This window comes from Branchiostoma lanceolatum, chromosome 11 (assembly GCF_035083965.1).
Source record: "Branchiostoma lanceolatum isolate klBraLanc5 chromosome 11, klBraLanc5.hap2, whole genome shotgun sequence".
Classification (NCBI taxonomy): Eukaryota; Metazoa; Chordata; class Leptocardii; order Amphioxiformes; family Branchiostomatidae; genus Branchiostoma; species Branchiostoma lanceolatum.
Window position 1 is genome coordinate 4114818 of NC_089732.1, and position 19540 is coordinate 4134357.

General features: G+C 40.9%; 2 protein-coding genes across 4 annotated transcripts; one reads left to right on the forward strand and one right to left on the reverse strand.

The window, feature by feature from the left end:
* Window positions 1-380: 380 nt before the first annotated feature.
* Window positions 381-7014, reverse strand: LOC136445300 (UMP-CMP kinase-like). 3 transcript variants are annotated; one of them, XM_066443225.1, is made up of 8 exons: window positions 6960-7006; window positions 6760-6789; window positions 4930-5070; window positions 3681-3827; window positions 3166-3303; window positions 2643-2734; window positions 1979-2075; window positions 381-1485 (listed from the first exon to the last, which is right to left on the reverse strand). In XM_066443225.1, exons 3-8 carry the CDS (start codon window positions 5062-5064, stop codon window positions 1450-1452), a joined length of 645 nt encoding a protein of 214 aa, XP_066299322.1. In that variant the 5' UTR covers window positions 5065-5070; window positions 6760-6789; window positions 6960-7006; the 3' UTR covers window positions 381-1449. The 3 variants fall into 3 exon arrangements, with proteins under 3 accessions (XP_066299322.1, XP_066299320.1, XP_066299321.1); XM_066443223.1 differs by lacking the exon at window positions 6760-6789 and having other exon boundaries at window positions 4930-5068; window positions 6960-7014; XM_066443224.1 differs by lacking the exons at window positions 6760-6789; window positions 6960-7006 and adding an exon at window positions 6737-6745 and having other exon boundaries at window positions 4930-5068.
* Window positions 7015-7203: 189 nt separating this feature from the next.
* On the forward strand, window positions 7204-19150 carry LOC136444194 (SCL-interrupting locus protein-like). Its single transcript, XM_066441679.1, has 20 exons — window positions 7204-7343; window positions 7785-7913; window positions 8140-8199; window positions 8527-8577; window positions 8771-8886; window positions 9346-9467; window positions 9796-9867; window positions 10114-10361; window positions 10782-10865; window positions 11238-11324; window positions 11787-11928; window positions 12176-12285; window positions 12523-12655; window positions 12958-14427; window positions 14666-15294; window positions 15617-15800; window positions 16311-16434; window positions 16893-17016; window positions 17364-17687; window positions 18113-19150. Exons 2-20 carry the CDS (start codon window positions 7813-7815, stop codon window positions 18600-18602), a joined length of 4671 nt encoding a protein of 1556 aa, XP_066297776.1. The 5' UTR covers window positions 7204-7343; window positions 7785-7812; the 3' UTR covers window positions 18603-19150.
* The last annotated feature ends 390 nt before the right edge of the window (window positions 19151-19540 follow it).

A 19540-nucleotide genomic window follows, 5' to 3' on the forward strand; every position in this document is an offset into this window, starting at 1 on the left:
TTTGTTTGTTTGTTTTGTTTTGTTTCTTCAGACCCTTTAGTGCCTAGTGGCACCTGGGGTAACATGTTTCCTTGCTGTTTCAGTAGCATGGTATATGAAGCTATCTGTCAATGTTTCAAAAACCAAGGTAGTATCATTGTATATGGAGGGGTTGCTATCCCTTCCCCTTTAACGTGCTTGGGCACCTCCTTCAACACGAGACCCCCATTTAACATACCTGCCAAAAGACCAGGTGCAGCCCAACCAAGATGTCCTACCCAGGATTGAACTGGGTCTCCCATTTAGCAACTAATTGGAACCAGGCACTCAACTGTGAGACTGCTGCCAGTTGAGCTATGAGGAATGTCCTTTCTTCCCTAAATACAAAAAATAAGTCTCAATTTTTGCATTCTGATTTTATTGACTTTTTTTCCAATTTGTTACTGGTTCAAGTCTCTGAAGTTAGTAACTCTACAATCAATTTCAAGGCTGATCAGAACAGATATTTCTTTCTCTACAAATCACCCATGATGCAGTATGTCACAATCATACACATAAACAACTTAACCTTCTCCCTGCTGCCTAACCCCATAACCTATGCACATTTGAAGTGCAGCTAGCCAGAAAAATAATGGATCCATATGTAACATCCTAAAATCATCCTACTTATATGAGGCAGTGTTGTGATAGTGCAAAAACAACTTTTGATACACAAATCAGCTAACACAGCCGTACCTTTAGGACTATATAATTGCACTAGATTGGGCTAAAGAAAACACATTTTGCACCAGAATGCTGGAAGATCTGCCCTTCTAAATAATGGGGGAAAAACAAAACAATTGCACCAAGATTCTCACACTACAGCCCCTTCCTACAAAATCTCATGTTCCAACCCTAGCCAACTTTGAGAGGAAATATGGAAGAATTCATTAATAAGCAGTACCAATCCTTACTTCAATGTAGTTCATGCAAAATGAAGAGAAAAACATTTGAATGCGTAAGCAATGTTGCTGTACATGTATATGTCTGGCCAATTACTCAAGCTGCAGCATAGTCATGATTCGAATATCTTCCACATATTACTACATATAAAGGAATGTATTTTCAAAAGGCCCCAGGATAACAACAAAAAAGAGAAAGGCAGAATTACATGTACATATATGACAAATGCATACACCTTAATAAGTTCTTACCCCAAGCATAGAATTACCACCATCCTCACACTAAATTCTAATCTCTGAAAGTAAATGATGATGAACACTCTACCTGAAAGCTTTTCCCTGTAATTCCTGTATTATTACCCAAAATAGCTATTCACTTGAACATCCTAAAGTGCAGGTGAAAATTGCATATACCTCTATGATAAATTGTTGTCAACACAATAGCTAAGTATATGGTGTTACTGTTAGTGACAACCCTTGAGATTTTTCCATTGTGAACTCCTATTAAAATGTCTGAAGTGGTTGGTCATCAACCGCTGAACAACTTTTTCACCTCTCCAAAAATCTGAAAAGAGGGAAAAAATTCAACGATCGTTAGACCTCAGCAATCAAAGAATCTCAATCCAATCCAGAATGAAATATTTCAAAAAGAGAACAAATAATAGCAAACAAATCTGATCATAATTTTTTGGGGCCACTCTGTTTAATTTTAGCAAAACAAAGATATCAACAATCATACCTATTAAGCAGACATCACAATGCTATATCTAGGTGTACAAGGACTCAAATAAGACTAGTGAAATCAACTCTTACAATTTTGCCAGGTAACCTAAGACCGCCACATTAAAAAAAGAGATCTACAAATGCAGCATCAGTAATCCCAAAGGTATGCACACCTCATGTGTCCAGGTGTTCAACACATTCAGTTCAAGACGATAATTTCAAAGTGCTAGTCTTGCAAAGCATACCCAGCAAAATAGAGAGAGAGTTGACATTAAAGTAAAATTGTTAATAAAAAAGCAAATTAAAAAAAGAAATAAACAACCGAAAGTTCTGACCTCATCTTCAGTGCCGGCTGCATTGACTGTCCTGACCAGATTCAGTTTCTGGTAGTGGTCAATGATTGGCCGTGTGGAGTTGGTGTAGGTGTTGATTCTGGAAACACAATCATTATGAGAGCAACAGTGAGTCAATATATTTTGCCAACCAGTGAGCAAAGTGTACAAGAGGTAGGTTTTGAGTTTGCATTTGCACTTACTGTAGCATTTGCAATGGGAAAGAGTATTGCAGTTGAACACAAACCCCTACCAGTGCACTAGCCCCCTGCGGTACTAACTTGTAGTGATTGCACAAAATTGTGTGGCCCAAGAGCTACAGATTGGAGATGGGCACCAGATAACTTATGACGTAGCCTGTGTTTACACAAGCAGGTTACTAGTACATAAATCCACCACATTGAAAAACTGTGTGTTTGTGAGATCTCTAGTGCAGCACCCCCCAGGTATGTACAGTTTGATATAAAGGTATGCATCATACTGGGTGACGTTGGGTTGCAGATCTCTTTAGACACATTTTTCAGGGTGGCCGACATGTGTGACCTGGCGGAATTATGTTTAGTAGATGTAAGCCCTTCAATGCATTTGTTAGTAGATGTTAACCCTTCAATGCAGTATAAAAAAAAAAGAGAAAGAAGAAACGCCAATATCCGTCAATGGAGCCTACCTTTTCCTGAGGCTGTCCAGGTTGTCGTCGGACCGTTTGGCCCCAGCTTTGGCCTGCTGCTCCCCTCTGTACAGACAGCGTTGGACACACACCTGATAAAAGAAGGCATTCAACAATTATCTCAGACTGGCTCAAAAGTTGTTGAAAAGATTTCTCACAACTTATTTCCATCTGAATCTAGGAGTCTTTGTGAAACTCTACAGGCTCTGGACACGCACCTGACAAAACAGGAGGAAGTCAGCAATGATTCTCAGACTGGCTCGAAAGTTGTTGAAAAGATAACTCATTTTCATCTAAAACTAGGTGTCCTTGTGAAACTGTACTGGTTCTGCCCTTCTGTGTGTAATACACCAGCTTTGTAACTTTTCGTGGAAAAGAATCAATTTACAGAGACCTCTTTTTTGATATCATAAATCCAGATAAATCAAAGGATAAACTGACTTTTCTGCTAAAAAAGCAGAGAAACTTTTCTTTTACTGAAGGCAGAAACATACTTTCTCTGTAAGTGCAGGTAGATACTCACGTCTTCTGAGCAGTCAAAGAAGAGGACGAACTTGAGGTTGGTTTTGTCGTCCATCCTGTCGTTCCAGCCCTGCAGGTTGTCTTCATTACGAGGGAAGCCGTCGATGAGGAACTTTGTACTGGCACTCTCCTTCATGGCCTAAAATAAAATACACAAAATCTCAACCTACTGCAGAAATATAAGCCTGCTGAGTACCAGACTGTTTTTAGGGCCTACAGAGGCCATCTCCTCGGCTCCAGGGCTTAAACACGCCTGCCCCAAAGGAAATTTTACTACAGACACCCCTCAGTTAGACCCTGAGCGGGCAAACTGGGGTAAATTACTGCCAACTCTATTAGTGGAACATATGTTTCTTCTTCATCTGAAGGGCATAGCTTAAGGGACCTGTATTGCCTTGGGCTGGGGTCTGACATCCAGGCTCTAAAAATGTCTAAAGATTGTATACAGAACCCCTGACAAAATCCTACTATGGATCTGAAAGCTTCAACTGTTGAGATTACAAACCCGTTACGTACCCGTTCTATAAGGCTGATGGTGATGGCTACAGGCACGATGCTGCCGTTCTTGATGTGTGTCTCGATGAGTTCCCCGTACTCCGACCCGGGGCTGTTCCGTTCTGCCCTCAGGAGGTCGCCCGCGGACAAGTGGACATAACCAAACTCCTGTAGACATGGGGGTGCAAGGGGTAGATGTTTTACATATAGGGTAAAAGCAAAAAAGCCTGTTGATTAAGGTAACAATTATGTTTGTCTAACATTGATTTCTGTATCTGCATCTATATAACCGGTATACCCCCGGTATAACCGCCCTTCAGTGTAACACTACTGTGTGTTTATACTACTGCCCTGCTATACTATGTTCGGTACGTATTCTCGTACAGCAAAATGAATTTGCTTTGAATAGGTCAAATCCACAAAATAAGTACACAAACCCTGAACCTTGTACCTTTTCACAAAGGTTGCTTAGTGCTTTGATAATGCAGATTCTTGTTACTACCGTGGTATATACTAAGCTGCCTTATTTTGATTATTAATTGTGCTCAAATCACTGTGCAAATCTGGATCGACAAACCAATTGCAAATTTCTTGGCTAGTTGAGTTGAGGAAACCTGTTAAAACGTCTAGTACTACTTGTAGCTGGACAACATTCTGTTCCTGTGTTTGATCATGAGGACAGCTGACATAACGACTGGCTTCTTGTGACTTACGGTTTCTTAGGTACACAAACCCTGGATCAATACCAGCTCTCTACTTACTAGATTCTTTCTACTACTAGTCCTCTTTCTTTACTTAAAACCTTTTTTCATTGATCTGCAATTCTTCTAGTCCAGAAAGTAAAGAGGGTATTACTATGAGAAGCACCATGCCAAGTTCTTCATTTTCGACACAATACATATAGAAATCTATTCTATCATTTCACAGATTCATGTTGAACTGAACTGAATGAACAGCTGAGGGAATGAATTAATACATATAATATGGTCCCTGTCAACTTTCAGATTGAAAAGACTTAACATTCTCAGGTCTCAGTTTTTACCTCCGTCTCTTGCCATATTCTACTCTGTCTAGATGCCCAGGCCAGTATAACTGGCCCCTTGCTCTCCAAAAGGTTCCTCCATGAAGCCCTGTCTCGTGCCATAGCCTGCTACCTGTATGTTTAATCCAGTGTCACTCTCAGTCTGGTCTTTCCATCTACTCTAAGTAAGACTTAAACATTTTTAAAGAACCAAGGGAGTAAAAATAAATAAGCCGTAGTGAAGTTTACCTTGACAATGTTGAGGCTCTGCGTGCCCTTCCCTGCTCCAGGTGGTCCCAGCACGAACACAATGGTCGGTTTCACAGCTTCAGTCATGATGAACCTCCTCGCAACAAGTGCTGCTCGCCAGAATGTCACAATCATAGATCTGTAAGGTGTAGACAAGATATCTTAACCTTTAGCACACTGAAATAGCCGTTTGACACTAATTTTCAAGCAGGGCCGACCTGTATCAAAAGCCACTGGCATCCCATTCTCTGTTGGCTATAGAGTTAGGCAGCAGGGAGAAGGTTAAGGTAATTATGTCACCAAGGACACTGAAATAAAAGAGTTCCAGATTACAAGTAACCATCAGAAGTCTTATTCAATGAACAAAAACGTTTGTAGAAAATATATATACACCCTTCTGACGTTATTGAACATCAAATCTTACAAATCACACTTCTAGCTCTTGATTCCTGACATTCCGGTGCCAGGTAATTAAGCTAATTTCTGCCTGTGATGTTATAGTGAACACAGCAACAGTTCGGAACCTGGTGCTGAATAATACTGTTATGGCTGAATGTAATCAGGACATAAGCACTCTCATTTCCAGACCAGCGGAGACAGTAGTCTGATAATGATGTGTAACTATTCATGGGAGACTCTACACCTCAGGCCAGGTTTTGTGACGGAATTAGAACAATGTGGCTGACGAAAAGGACTGAAAATTTAATGGCCTGCTGCACATGTATAAGGGGGACAGTAATCTGAAAATGATGTGTAATGAACTGTTCATGGAAAACTTTCCTCCTCATTGTGGTTATGAATGATCGTATGGTGTATTAAACTTCAAGAAAGAACATTGCAGCCACAGGCAGAATCGCGTCATTTCTGACACCATTGAAATAATCTACAAACTGTTTGTTTCTATGTTTGCTTAAACCTTTGTACAGTCAAGTATAATATCAGTGTTCTCGCCAGGGCAATTGAGCGTTGGGGGCCCCTACGCTGTGATTTGGATCCCCTATGCTCTGATTTTGGCCCTAACACTGTTTGTTTGTTTGTTTATTTATTTAACCGGGAGTGTTTCAATCAGTCAAAAAATTTGGCTCTATTTCACAAACTTTAGTCCTCAGAATGCAGGAAATAGTGTCTTAAAGTTCGAAATTTTCAGGGGGAGGATGTCCCAGACCCCCTAGAGTATTCATTCCTTCAGCCCTCATCCTAACACCTGTCGCGCCCACCATGTGGCTTTGCCGCGCACAAAGATGCCCCTACGCTGTGAAAAAATCCTGGTGAGAACACTGAATATAATAAAAAGGCAAAATCGTGGTGCACATTGTGGTGCACCCCAGTAATGACAGCAACTCTTACAAGTTACATAATGAAATATTAATAAGTCAGTTGTTACGAACAACAAATCAAATACTGCAATGCACAGCATCAACTGTTGAACGTTGTACCTTGAAAAGGGCAGAGCTATATTGGAAATAGTATCCTACTTGACGTTTAACAATGAAAGAAATATATCTAACTAACGTCAAAGCCATGAACAGAAAATAAGAACATTTCAAACACTTAATTAGTGCAAGGAGGTTTGCAACCAAGGCAACATAATTAATACTGCAACCCAGCATAATTTCAAACAGAATTTAGAAAAACTTCAAAAAGTGAAAGTTGTTGGGTTCGAAAAGAAAAGGAACAAACACATCAAGCAAGAAACAGAGCAATACTAAATCTCCACACCTTCAAGTTAGTCACAAGATCAAACAAATCACGGCAAAGTTTGCTGTTATCTTATTTATCTAAGGATAATTAAATGCCATCACCACACCTTAGCTTTACTGTAGAGGCCTCTAGCTTTACTGTATCCACTGGGTGAAAAACCTGTGTGATCAAAGGGAGAAATCGTGAAAAATCATCTTAAACCGTAAAAATTATCATCCTTGATGGAACCACGAGTTATTAAACGTCTTCAAAGAAAGAAAAGAGTGCTAAGGAGGCCAGAGAAAGTGAAGAAAGGTTGAAGAAACAGGTAAGACAAGAAGCCAACTCACCTGCCAACATGTACAGATGAAATGCCGGCTTAGAGCGCAACCAACCAAAATAAAATATGTTTATAAAAATAGGAAGTATCCCTAATTGTACGACAATATTTTACTCAAGTCATATCACAATAAACTATTGTATTATTATGTTGTACTTATTAGTCCGATATTTATCATAGTCGTCGAAAATAATGAAAATACAAACTATCGTTTATGTTTGGATGCCACCGATTGACCTTTGCACAGGAAGCCAAGTTTGTGAGGTCATCGCACATGCGCATCAGGACTGGCGGTTGAGCGCGAATTTTGACAGACTTTTGTACGATATTTTGAGCAAAGTTCAGCAAATTCAAATGTTTGACCTGATTTTGACCGGGGCTGTGAATTTTAAAGGTAAGGGGTAGCTTATGATGCCATTTCTAGTAACATCTGGTGGTTGATAATCCCCAAGACGTCTGTATATGAACCACTGTTACATGTTGTTGCTGAGGTTGTACTAACTTGTAGCGCCCCCCTCCCCACCATGTAAATTAGTGTAATTTTCTAGGGGCCACTTTGTAAAGATTAGATTATGCTTGATTTTAACGCCTATGGTAAGGATCATGACGTTTCAGTAAATTTTTTAAATATGGATCAAATCAAGTGAATATTTGTTAGAGGTTGCTACTCTGTGAAAAAATTTATGGCAGGGGACATCTAAACCAGGAATATTATAATTTGCTCAAGAATTTTTTGATGGACCAAAAACAACAAACAAGAAGAGCAAGACAGTGTCAATATTCTTGGTATAATTTTCTAAGGTCTGTTTTAAGTAATTGTGATATTCCACCTCAGGACTGGAGTGAGTTTATCCCAGCCCAACATGAGTGTTCGAGTGGACATGAGTAAGATGCCGGCTCATGTGAGGGACTCCGCTTACTTTGTGTCGAAAGACAACAGCTCAGGGGGGAAAGGAAGGAAAAGGTAAGAAACAACTAATTTTAGTAGATTTTATTATTGTGATCATTAAGATTTTGTCTGTGGAAACACATAAATTACAGTAACAAACAGCGAAAGGAAAAGGCTGATAAAAAGGAACCGTTGGTAATAGATTTTATTATTGTGAACATTAACTTATGATTAAGTCAATGTTTTGTCAGTGGAAACACATAAATTATATTTAACAAACTTACATTTCATACTGTTTCAGGTCAACAGAAAGCACAGGAATTGTACCTCTCAGTTTCCCAGCAACTAGAGCTGTTTTATGGTATGTTTGTTTTGTATATATACTCTACTCTATACACACACATGTCATTGCTTATGATATAAACCAGATAAAACCTACATGTTTTTGTATTAAAAGGAGTGCAGTGTTGGCACTGTGTTTCATTGGCCATTTGACTCTCTTGGCAAATTAATACATGTACTAGTAGTATTTTGGTATAAAGGTATTTATCAATGTATTTATCAATGAGGGTATCTGGAACTTAGGAGTCACTATTGCTTATTATGGATCCAGGCTTTTGAAAGCACAACATGTGCAGTACATGTATGAAATACAAGTCTACATTACAAATATTTCCTTTCCACGCAGGAGCCGCACCCCTACGGGAACCCCTTCCACCCTTCATCTGACCCACTACAGGTTTGTATATATATATAATTATTGTTGTACATTATAATGTACATGATACTACTACTACACAGGAGCACATCTGAAGTTCAAAACAGAAGTCCAAGAAACTTTGTGGGGGCATGCATTTAGTAATGGTTATTTTCTACTGTCATCTTTTATTTATCTAACTAAAAATGATTAATAATGTTGATGTATTTTGTAGGAACTGCCATGTTCTTGTGCTTGAGAAGACCTTACGACTGGCCCAGAGACATGCACTACAGGCAGAGGACAGACCCTTCTCATGTTTCCTCATCGGCAGTGCTGTGGTCGACTCAGGTACACAACTGAGATGTACATTGTATCTGTAGATGATCTGAAATATGAAATATTTTGTTCAGATAATGTCCAAAGAATTTGCAAAAAACATTGGCTTTTAATTTGTGTGGCTGTCATGTCATGTGTAGTGTAGCTCTGATAAGCTGTCTCTTTCCTCTTTTTTCACAAGATAAAAAAAACTCTATCTAGCGGCCATAGCTCCTCCAGTACCTAATGGAACACTACTAGTAAGCAGCTCTAGCATGCATCTGTCCAGACTTTCTGTTCAGTGTTACAGCTTTCACTACAAACCAGTTGAGGTACAAACAAACTCTGATATCTAAGTACAGATATTTTTTGCCATGTGGCAGCCAAACGCTTTGTATGTAAATCCAGATCCTGAGATTTTGTGCTATATATTCATATATATTTACATGTCATAATCATAATCCCTATCTTTTCCCCATATTCCATTGACAGATGGGGAGGGAGTGACTGTAACGTTAGACAGGTTTGATCCAGGCAGGAGTGTACCAGGCAGGACAGAGAGGATACCAACAGCCTCGCTAATGGGGGACCATATTGTACAAACCTCCATCACGGTCAGTGTTGTCACTTTTCATGATTTGGAAAACAGGTTCTCAAGTGATTTTATTTGTCTAAAGGCCACATCGATTTATCATGAATTATGTACTACTTGTACATGTATATCTTTAAACCGAACTGAAGTTTTCTTAACTCAATATCATGGTGAGTCTTGTTGCTTTTCAAAGTTTGGCAGACAGTTTGTCAAGTGATTTCATTTGCCTAAAACTAAAAGCCACATCAATTTTCATTTCTTTGCTTCTTAGACATTCTACAGTATACCATTCTTGTATATTTTACAACCTCAACCCCAAAGTTTTTCTCATTCTGTACTTTTCTACACAGCTCACAAAAAGGGCTCCAGGTTCAGAAGCATCCATCACCAGTACAAAGGAAATCTTCAACAAGACTTTGAAGGTAAAAGTCTTCATACAGTAGCAGATAATGTAGTAACTAAGCTGTAGGCTTCTTCAGCCTGCCTCTTGAGATAACTGTAGCGCTTAGGAGGTTGTTATGCCTATGGACAGTGTTGGGAGTTACAGTGGTATCAGACAAAAATGTTGAAAAAAGTCTAGATTCAAATGCAGGTAAATACTGTGAATGAAACAAGTTGTTGGTGTTGTCACTCCATATATGATTTTCATTCTTTTCATTCCCTCTTAGACTCTGCACCACCACTGCTGTACTAAGGACCCAGTGGATGTCTCCAACTTCCTGGCCCTTCAAGCCCACATCTACGTACAAGACGAGGGAGACGCCATGACCTTTGACATCCACCTCTCAGCCGTCTCCATGGCAACAGGGTTTGAAGCCACGCCCGTCACCCCTGTCCCCATCATTCCGACAGCACTGGCCCGTAACCTAGCAGGACCGCTCAACCTGAGCGAAGTGCAGGGGGCACCAAAGTCGGGGTAACTTTTTTTCCTTTTTTTTAATAGAATTTTTGGATTCACCATCAATAAAAGCAGTTGTGATTTCTTTATTTGAAATCTTTATATAATGGACCTGGAAATGTGGTGTGAAAATTTGCAGTGCAGATACAAAGTAAACATCAATTTCAAGCACGAAAGATGATAAATACTAATGACTAATGGAATATATTTTTGCTTTCTGTTTGAATCTGTGTATCTTATTTTAGGAATTTTTTTTATCAAGCTGTAGGTTAACATTTCAAGGCATGGCATAGCATATAGAGCTTAAGAATGTTATGAATACACTTAACTGAAATATGTCTTAACTGGCCATGGGTCCAGGAGGTATGTACAGTATAATGTAGTTTTAGTACTGTCAGCTGTGGCATGGGCTGCTGATAATTGATGGAATTCCCCCAGGTTCCTGACCATGGACCAAACCAGGAAGCTACTCCTCCTGCTGGAGTCTGACCCCAAGATATACAGCCTTCCACTGGTCGGCATGTAAGTCACAACTGTGCAAATTGTCTTGCTGATAAATGCTCTACAATTCACTACTATGAGTTAGCCAGTTTTTTTTATAATATTGAAATACATATACATGGAATGCACAATAGGTCAGTTATATCTGTTTGTCCAGACACTGCGTCCTCACAATACTGTACATGTATTGGAAATCAGCAAAAACAATTCACACTACTAATGAATGTTGCTTCATATATGTACAGGTATTTTTGCACTTAAGCTAATACAATGTGCATTTATTGGGACCACATAACAATAAAGAAGCTGTATAAGATCTCTTTTTGATATTCAGTTGACAGATGTAGGTGTACACATGAGCATTACTCATTCACAGCTACTTTTTATTTCCAGCTGGGTTTGTGGTCCACTCCACATCCACAGTCCTCACATCTGGGCCTGCTGTCTCAGATACATGTACAACACCAACATACAGGACAGGTATGTATGGAATTGGACAGCGACGTCAAAGCTGGTACTCCTCTGCGCTCGTGGCATAAACTGAGGTTTAAAAAAAGTTTTGAAATGGTTGGATTTGAGGTCTTATTATCTAAATGCCAGCAAGTAACAGAAAGTGATTTTCCCAATTCTACGTACTTTACTCTAGCCTGAGTGTCATCCTGGTTAGTTCCAGGCTCTACCTTCGAAGGTAGAGCCTGGGACTAAACACGATGACACTCAGGCTAACTTTACTCAGCTTATACTTATAGGCTGAAAATTTACAATAGTACAGAAATGTACATTAGAAGAAAAACAGGACCATGCTTTTGTCTTGGGCAACTCATAGTAAATTTATGCTAGTAAAAGACCAGTGTACCTTGATACCTAGATACAGTGTACATGTGAATTTGTATTGTGACTTTACCTAAACCATTTACCGAACCCCCCTGTTCCCTTGTGCAGAGTGTACACCCCCATGCAGGGGTTCCTGGTGGTGCTGTACTCCCCGACCCACTCCCAGCCTGAGTTCTACGACTGCAGGACCAAAGATGGGGTCATGAACTTTCACCTCTACAACTGCTTTGAAACACTGCATGTTTTGAAGGTAACTTTTCAAATTGCATGTGTATTGTATTTATTACATGAATTGCATCATTTGGAAAGTCTTCCTGAACATGGTAGGTTTCTCATATCTATGTTATAGTCATAATTGAATGTTGACTTTATCTTTCTCATTATCTCCCCAAAAAGTCGAGACTACATGGGTAACTACTGTGATCAAGCATTTTTCAGAATTTCAATGTATGTATATTGGATTCTAAAATAAGCATTTGAATTGTTGATATATAAAGGATGCAGAGACTATGGACAAGCGTCCGCTGCATCTGGAGTTGGTGCCTGCTGGGGACGGCCAGAATTTTGCACTCTTTCAACAGGCACTGAAGGATATGGACCCCATAGAGTGAGTAGTCATTCTAAAACTGTCACTGAAACTTGATATGATTTTTTACCTGTGTTCCACCACATGTAGTTGTAGTAGTACTGTAGTATCCTGTATGTTCATTGTACTGCTGCTGGGGTCCCTGACACAGGGGTGTGCAGCAGTCAGCTAGTCTTAAAACTGTGCTTCCAATCGGCACATGTCTGAGATGATAAACATATCAGAATCAGGAGAGGCTCAAAATGTTCAATTTTCCAGGTGTCCAAACGCCATGTCACCTGACTCTGCCATGAAGAGGATGTTCCCTGGGGAGGACAGTAACCGTGGCAACAGTCACCATGACAGCCCAGTGCCACGCCCCTCTCCCTCACCACATCCCCTCTCAGGAAAGGTAACAAAGCAACTTTTCTTCTTAATGTACTTGATTAGAAGGAGTCCCATACCACAAAACTTAGTAGCAAATAACTTTTTTTTTTAACATTTCATTTCTTGATACATTGATAAAGGTTAGACATCCAGGTAATGCCAAAAACAATTACTCAAGCAACTCAACTGGATAGAAAGTTTGAAACAGTCAGACTTTTCAGACAGCATTTGCTGTCTTTCATCAGTGACTAAAACTCTGAACTTTGTTTCTTGGGTGGTTGATAAGAATAAAATTTGTGGTGATGACTTTTCTTGTCCTGTTTCTAGTCACCAGTGGTGCAGCCTTTGGTTCCGGAGCTGTCCATGGTCTTCGACAGCTTCTGCGAAATTCTTCCCCAGAACGTCAACAAGCTCAACGACTCCCTCCTAGACAAAGAGAACCAAACTGTGAATACTGGTGGTAAGCAGGTCCACTTCGCTCCCTCAAGCACTGCATCACCAAAGGACAGGCCATCACCACACATGCATGCATCGCCGCAGGCCAGACAGCCACTGAAGAACTACAACTACCAGACACCTCTGCAAGAGAGCAACCAGACAGAACAGAAGCAGCAGAGTGGTGGGAGACACCCACAGCCGAAGCAGTCTTCGAACTCAAAACAGCCTCACGGTCACCATTCCTCTAATGGTCACACAACGGACACTCACGACCAACGCAAGGGTGTACCACATCATCCACATGGCCAACCTGCATGGCAAAACGTCCCCACTCAGAGGCCCCCAGCTCCAGCTAACTCAACCCGAGGATATGCACCACCCTATCACCCATCTGCAGCAAATCCATACATACAGCAACAGCAGCACCAGAGGTTTGTGCCTCAGCCCAACGGTAGCAGACATCCTCCACCATTGCCTGCAGGGCCTAGGCACCAATCACATCCGCCTGGTTCAAGGCATGTTCAGCCTTATGGTCATCCTGTGGGGTCTACTCAGGCTTGGAGTGGTGGCCAGCATGGTCAAATGCCACCAAATGGTCAAATGCCTCAGAATGGTCAAATGCCACCGAATGGTCAAATGCCTCAGAATTTTCAAATGCCCCAGAATGGTCAAATACTTCAGAATCACCAAATGCCTCAGAATGGTCCTATGCCTCGAGTTGGTCCTCCAAGGCAAGACATGGGCCCGAGACATAGGCCAGCTCCCCAGCCTTATAGCATGCAGCCTCCTCCTCACCCACACATGCGGCAGGCCCAGCCACATAACCATGATCCACGATGGCAGCCCCGACCTCCAGTCTACCCCCCGCAGCAAGCCTGGCAGCAACCACCTAACCACCAAGCCCCTCAGAGCAACAGCTATCATCCAGAATCACATCCGTACGGTGTCCAAACTCAAAAAGGAGCACACCCACCTCAGGCAGGAATCTTAAAAAATCAGCAACAACCTCCTGTTAAGTCCCAGAAGGTGAAGAAGAGGCATTCTTCTCACGAAACACCAACAGAAGGTCATCGCCATGGTAGCAGTGGTCATCACCATGGTAACAGGCATCCTCCACAGGCTGTCCACTTCACACCAAGCCTACATCAGATGGAAGTGTCTGATTCAGCAGCCAATCAGCAGGAAGATAGTGAAGATGAGCCCCTGTCACCAGCCAATCAGAGCGAAGGGTACCACAGTGCCCTGGAGCAGTCAGCCAATCAGGAGGGGAGTTGTGGGCTTGCCCAGTCCGGGATGAGTCCGGATGCTTACAAACTGCTGATGCATCAAGATGCTCAACTCAAGATGCTCATGGCTCAGGTACTTGATGTAGATAGATTTATAACTATGTTTTCGTGATAAATAGGATTTTTAGATAACGTAACAGGAAACATTTTGGAAAGAGATGAATTTCTCTTTTTTTTAATTCTTCCTTCATTCCTCTAGTTCCTGTTTTCCTGAACAAAATTATGAGAATGATAGTGAATGACTGATTTAAAGCAAAGTCATATGTGTCTTTCTGACAATCTTCAATCATTCGCTTTTCTCATACCCACAGATACAACGTCTTCTTGGGGCACAGACCACCAGTAGCACAGAGCAGCAAGGAAAGGCACTAGCATCCATCCCTTCAGCTGTCAATCATCAGGCTCCGCCCACCAATCCTAGTCCTTCGACCAATCACCATCAGTCTCAGGGAACACAAATCGATGATGAAAGCAACTCTGATGAAGGGCTTGAAACTACAGCCAGTGTAGCTGACTTCTCTGAAGTCTCGCCCACTGAGAAAAAGACAGCATCTATTGCAATCAACACTGGCACTAGTCTGTACTGGGGCGATGCAAGTTCAGAGGTCACATCCCAAGAACAAGCCAATCAAGAAGCTTCACAGGTGTCATGTGACTTACATGACAGTGCCAATGAAACAGGTGCTGATGAAACATTTCCCAAGTCACCTGATCATGAGGTAGCCAATGAGAGCCGTGAATACATATCACACGATTATGAGGGAACCAATGAGAGGAGTGGATACACACCCCATGACCACGGGGGAACCAATCAGGGAGGCTCCTTTGGCGTGAACCTTAGCCAGCTGCCCGTGGAACAAGAAGCAGGTCCAAACAGCAGTATGGTTTCCTCTCTTCAGGCAGTGGACATCGAGAGTTACGCTGGAAGCACTCCATCAAGGTGTCTAACATTTCCTTATTCCAGAAGAAAACAAGAAAACAAAATTCAATAGACAAATTCAGACTTCTTTAGATCACAAAACTCCAGGTATCAGAAATTTGTCCTTTGCATTCTTTTGGTTGTAATTCTTTCTTACATCTCAGAGATTGTAATAATTTTTGATCCAACAGAAAACGTTATCAAAATTTCCCGTTTCCTCTCTTTCTTTGTTTTATTGGGGATACACACAAAGGGATTAAAACCTGGATCAAAAGAAGTTCCACATATCTCAACACAGTCCTAGCTTGATTTGGTTTTAACTTGTAGATCCTCTTCATTTCAGATCACCACTTGACAGTGAAGCAAACCACCAGACACGTTTGGACCAGATGTTCCAGAGCCCAGTGCTGGGGGAGAGTGCCAGTATGTGTGTGCAACAACAGACAGAAGGGATAGAAGAAGAGGAGGAGGGATCCAACAACCCAGCATCTTTCAGGGATGAAGAACACTTCTACCAGCAAATACTGGTGGGTTGATTTCGTTATTCCATATCCTAAGCCCAGCAATAGGGTTTGGGTTGGCGTTAGGAAGGGCATCCAGCCGTAAAAACTTGCTACAAAAAAAGACTTGCACTTGATGAAGAGTTCTGGGGCTCCCCCATCCATGTGTAAGCACGTCTAACCCCCAGATGATGGGGAACAAAAGACGTAAAACTGGATAGAGAGAGAGATAGAGAGATTCTGTACCTCTGTCACCTCGCTGTATGTATCATTTATCATATCATTCTAGTGTGTTATAAGCCCACACGGGCCGGGTGCATAAAGCGCAAGACACATTAATAAAATTTCAGTCATTTATTCATTCATTCGGTAGGTTCGTAATATGTGAGTATCGTAAAATACATGTGCACTTGTTTGTTTTAGATTGCTTTTACTATGGATGTTAATCTGGAAAAGGTAAAGCATTGACAAAAGAAAGTACAATGTACATCGATATCATATTCAATGATTGATATGATTCGTTTTCTTTTTCCACAGGGACAAGTTAACCAGCTGCTCCACAACAGTTCCCAAGATTCAGAAGGCCCACAGAGGGAAGCTCGTCTGTCTCTGCCTGGACATCCCTCAATCTCTCCCGCTCCCAAACCCAGGAGACTGTCTGGTGAGTGTTCAACTCACAATCATAATCTTGGCCTTGTAAATGTAAATGGCAGACCACAACATAGTATAACACAACGCTTTTGTACTTGCTATGTGCAAGCTGCATTGGGAACTCCTTGATTACCGCTATCCCATACTGGTGCTTACCACATTTTCTCTGAAGTTTCAAATGTGATTTGGTTCACTCAAGGTATGGCTCTTCAAGGTATGAGACCAGCTGCTTACAGCAATCCTCCAAAACCTGCAGCCAAACCAGTAGGGTGAATATCAGGATCCAGAACTCCTAAACGTGGACTTGTGCCTCAGAAAAAGCATTGGAGACCACTAATAGTCTACATGCCGCAGTATCGCAAGAAGATACATCAATGACACACATATCACTTGATTCAGACACTTTGATATAAGTTGAATATTAGAGTGAGATGAATGTTAGAAATATGCTTGCCATTTTATTTCCAGAGAGCGCTCTGTGGGAAAAAGAACACCAGCGGGTTGTCAAGGCGACCAGACGACAGTTGAAGCGGATGGGTGCGGTGGTGGAGGAGGAACAACAGCACTCCAGAAAACACACGGACCATCAAAGGTACAACAATTTCATTTGTTGGTTCACTCATGATTTTAAAAGATATTGCTGAATCAAAATATAAACAGAGTCTAAGGACTGTATTTAGTTGCACACAGTTTCAGGGGTAGAATATTCATGTTGTAAGTTGCAAGCTTTCTTCCCAGTTTTCTGTTTTAATCTTGACCACCTGCTTAAATTTTGACTTTAACATGTTAGAGAACCAATTCCATAAGTTGGAGTATCAGCTAAGATTGACTCTAAGTCTGAATTCATGCAAGTTTTCTACAGTATTGAAACACTGTTTCTTTCACTCAGAAGTATAAATTATAACCGTCATAACTGTTTCTTCATTTTATCTATTACAGGCCTTCAGCTGCCCTCTCCAGCAAAGAATTCATTCCCAAGATAAACTACATCTCTCTCTCCGAGATGGCTCTGGAAAGCACAGGCACCGATCTCAGCTTCGAGGCAAACGCCATTGCCATGAAGTACCTATCAGATGACCAGCTGGCCAACCTGCCAATCACCCCTGCTCACCATGGCAACCAGGCTCCTTCACCAATCAGATCCATGGCTGCTAACCAATCGTTGTTGAGGGGCATGTTTAGGGGGAGGGGTATGAGGGGGAGGACTAATTTTGAAGTGACCCCAGTGAACATGTCTATGGCCACTTGGAAGTACATGAGAAGGTACGTCCTGCAATTTCATGGGTAACATCAATATCTAAACACTTATTGTGGATGCCATACCTTTAGATACAAAGCTATTTCATTTTATAGCTATCTTTTTGGTACTTCATCAAATCAAGAACACTGTTAAAGACTTAGAGCTGGTTGCTGGAATAGAAATTGTTTGAGCCCTTCTAACAGATTTACTTCCGGTACAGATTGATAAATTAAGATCTAACCATATAGCTTGGAAAGCTCCCTGAGCTAACAATGCTTTTCAGGTATAGGCATACAGAGAGCATCTAACACCACATAGATGTTTTCAGGCAATACCTACGTAGGTATTGCCTGAAAACATCTAACATTGCATAATCTTTTTATAGACTAATACGTAATAGAAAAGATCTAGGAAGTAAGATACAACACATTTGTTCTTTCTTTAATAGGTATGGACTGATAGAGGAAGAGGATGAGGAAACCAGTCAGGTATTCAGCCCTCCAAAAGACGTCACCTCCAGCAGATCCTACTCCAGCTCTGAGAGTGATCAAGACGAGGAGCATCACTCCTCAAGGGATACACGAGGAGGTAGAAGAGAATCGGAGGAACCATCTCAAGGAAGGCTGCGGTCCAAGGAATTCAGCTGCTGTTCAGGGTCCAGCCACGGCTCAAGCAACAGGAGTGAGAGACAGAGGGACAACATAGCGCAGAGGGAAGATCCGATCATCGTCTTTCCTGAGAAGTGGAAGGGAGGACCCAGAAGGCAGTCTGCTTCTTCTTCTTCACAGTTTGAAGATGAAGAAGGCTCAAGAGTGTCCAGAGGTTCTTCAGATATGGCAGGGCATGAAACAAGAGAAAGAAGTGCGAGGGAGGGAAAAGGGGACACAAAGAATATTCTTGATCTTGGGAAGTTGAGGCAGATGCCAAAACTTCTGTAGTTGAATCTTTTCTCAACAAAACGAAATGTCATTTGACTCAAAGGTTTTTCTGTGCAAAATTCCCCTTAACCACTTGTTCTATATGAAAAGGCAAGTTTGTCATTGATTTTTATTTTCAGTGCAACTTTGTTTCAAAGTTAGCTTGGCGGTTGGAAATTAACTTCGAAATTGACATCCATTCAAGAACAGATGTCAAGCCAAGTATGAAATGTAGAATAGTTTTGTACAGTGTTCATGATATAATATAAAGGGCAATAGAATTTGTTGACCGTACCCTGAATGTTTACAACTTATACCATGGTACAAATGTGAATAAATCTTATCTAGAATAAGAAACAATGGCAATATTGGATGCCTATCACAAAACATTATGGGCAACATATGAGGTGTACATAAACAATTATTATAAAGTGCTTTTCTTTTATGCAATGTATATTATGTATTTCCAAATGACCTGTTAAGTCATTTTTCAAGTATGCAAGATGTGAAGAAGTGTGCTATAGAATTGATTGAAAGAGATGATGAAATAAAGATATGTTGAATAGAAAACTTTGTTCAATCTCAGTTTTTAGAATCTAGATAATTCTTATAGGTGTACAAGCCCCTGTAGATTTTATCTCACCATAGATTTAGATAAGATTTATAAATAGCTTAGTGGCAAACACCTTAGCATACATATGCAGGTCTAGAAATACAACCCTTGACCAGCACCAAAATAACTTAATTTGAAGTTAAGGTACAAGAGAACTTTAATAGGGTCTCAGTAGCAGCCTTCCTTTGGTATTCAGTATTGCCTTTTTGTTTATTTTTCATGAATAGGATCATGTTAACATTTTGATTGCACATAAATGTAGAGAAAACTGAATCCTATAGTTGTAGAGTTGCTTTGCAAATAAATTTACTATCATTACATTAATCATTGCTCATATGTGATTATC